At 49.7% G+C, this 2,389-nt stretch overlaps 1 protein-coding gene across 1 annotated transcript; it reads left to right on the top strand.

Annotated features, from left to right (window-relative positions):
* Window positions 1–501: 501 nt before the first annotated feature.
* LOC139759653 (uncharacterized) lies at window positions 502–2,145 on the top strand. The gene has a single exon (XM_071682052.1). The coding sequence runs from the start codon at window positions 1,181–1,183 to the stop codon at window positions 1,979–1,981; it is 801 nt and encodes a 266-aa protein (XP_071538153.1). The 5' UTR covers window positions 502–1,180; the 3' UTR covers window positions 1,982–2,145.
* Window positions 2,146–2,389: the final 244 nt, after the last annotated feature.

Genomic DNA, 2,389 nt, shown 5'->3' with positions numbered 1-2,389 from the left:
TCCAGTATTATTACTGTCCATAAGAAGAAGCAGAGGAGAGAGGGAAACGGGGATTTTTTCCCTCGAAGGTTCTTATCTATCTTTCTGACGCTTTCTTACTTTGGAACGGTGGGAAAGGCAAGGTGGGAAAATGAAAAAAAAAATGTGTGTGTGTGTGTGTGTGTGTGTGTCTAAGAAAGAACCTTTTAATGACACAAGACACCTCATTAGTCAAGATGCAGTTGGTGACGTATCAGTGAATAACATATGGGTATCATAATGACATATATTAGAAGGGTAGAAAATGATGGGAGGAAGAATTTGATATTATGAGATGATAAAGAGTTTTTGGTGCAATGCCTTGCAACTCGCGTTGTTGTAAACTGCCTTTGTCGAATCAAAAGTTTAGGTAAAGTTTATTGGTTTTGATAATTAAGGAATTTCAGGTTAGTAAAGTTTTTGTTGATGAATGATGGTCATTAAGTGAAAGAAATGAACGAGGGAATTGTGCTGAATGAGAAGTAATTAGTACTGAGTTGATTTAGATTTTCTGAAGCAGCGATAGAAAGTTATTGGGTGAAGATTAATGAAGACTAACGCTCTATGATTGAGTGTTCAAATCTGGTTAATAGAAGGTTAACGAGTAGTAGAGGATGAGCATCAATTAGTGACCTTAGGGAGGTTAATGACCCTGCGGATAATGAGGGGGGGAGGGGGGAGGATAGATGAAGGATAATGACTTAGACAAGAAGGTTAATGTACGAAGGATATCGAGTGAGTGTTAACGAGGCAAGGTTAATGAGAGGGGCAGGTGACGAGTGCGCAGGTGAGGAGGAGGTGGAGGAGGAGGAGGAGGTGGAGGAGGAGAGAGTGAGGGTGGGGGACGGGCGGGCGGGCGGGCGCGGGGCAGCTGGAGGCAGTGGGGAGCCAGTGCCAGTAGGGAGGCAGTGCCAGTAAGGTTGTGTCCGTTGCGCCGCGAGCACAGAGCCGCTCATCTCGCCCGCCTGGCCCCCACGTCTCTCCTCCCGCTTGGCCGAGCCAGAGTCGTGGGAGAGGATCATCCGCGCTAAAAAAAAATAAAAAAAAAAAAAGAAAACCCTGATACCGGCCAAACCCTTGACGCCCAGCCCGAGCACGTCCTCTACAGGTTGGATCCCACGGCGGGGAGGGCACGCAGCCTCGGTAGTGTGGGTGACGAGCCATGTCACCCACATTATTCCCAGCGCCGTCCCCGCCCTCCTTCGGCGTGGGGTTGTCGGCGGCCTCTGGAGTGCCCACGGGCCTCAAGGCCCTGGCCCAGACGCTGCCCGTACTCAAGGTGCCGAATTTGAAGTACGAGGAGGAGGAGGAGGAACCCGCGGACCTGCAGTACGGCGGAGGCGTGGTGAACGGCAAGGAGGAGCTCGCCACCGTCGCCTCGAACAACGCCGTCACCTCCGTCGTGCCAGACATGATGGTCAACCTCTGCCTGGAGTTCGACAACTGCACCGCCAACCTCACGGACCCCATGGCCGAGAACTGCACGGTGAACTGCACCGTCGAGGACGCCATCCACACGCAGAGGAACTACTGGACGCTACTGCTACTGCTGTTCCCGGTCTTCACCGTCTTCGGCAACATCCTGGTGCTTATGTCCGTGTACAGGGAGCGCTCGCTCCAGACCGTTACCAACTACTTCATAGTGTCCCTCGCGCTGGCAGATCTCCTGCTGGCCTCCATCGTCATGCCCTTCGCCGTCTACTACCTGGTAGGTGTCCCCAGCGATGATGGCTCCTCACTCAGCCAAGAACCCATATCTCTCCCTCTTAATCCGCTCCTCCTTCATTATCCCTTACCGGTGTGTGTGTGTGTCTGTGTCTCTGTCTCTCTCTCACGGCGGAGGAATGACCAGTGTTTAGATACACCCTCGCTAACTACCCTCGCTGAGTGCAGGAGCGAGCATAATGCTAGGGTTGGTGACCCGTCGTGCGTCCGACCCATGCAGCGCCTGACGCGATTATAACTAAGTGAATTTACGTTCCGGCTGCTAATATGATACTACCTGACATACTGTCAGAGCAAAGAGGATATTGTCTCTCCCACTGTTTGTACAGCGAGAGTGAGGCTGGGCACTGGGGTTGGGAGGTAAACACGCTAATGATTCGTTTCCCAAACGATGTAAAAGTCTGTCACCTTTCTAATTTGCTGTCCTTCAAAAGAATTCATGGTTTACGACAGGTTGTGGCTGGCACTCTCCACTACTAGCCAAAACTTAAATCCATCTATCTATCTATCATATATATATATATATATATATATATATATATATATATATATATATATATATATCGTCTCTATGTGATTAAGGAGAATAGCAACCTTACACTTAGTGACTCACGAACTGATGAATTCTCACAGCATCATCAACTCA

This window comes from Panulirus ornatus, chromosome 3, assembly GCF_036320965.1.
Source record: "Panulirus ornatus isolate Po-2019 chromosome 3, ASM3632096v1, whole genome shotgun sequence".
In the NCBI taxonomy this organism is placed as follows: Eukaryota; Metazoa; Arthropoda; class Malacostraca; order Decapoda; family Palinuridae; genus Panulirus; species Panulirus ornatus.
This window is presented reverse-complemented; position numbering and strand designations above follow the sequence as displayed.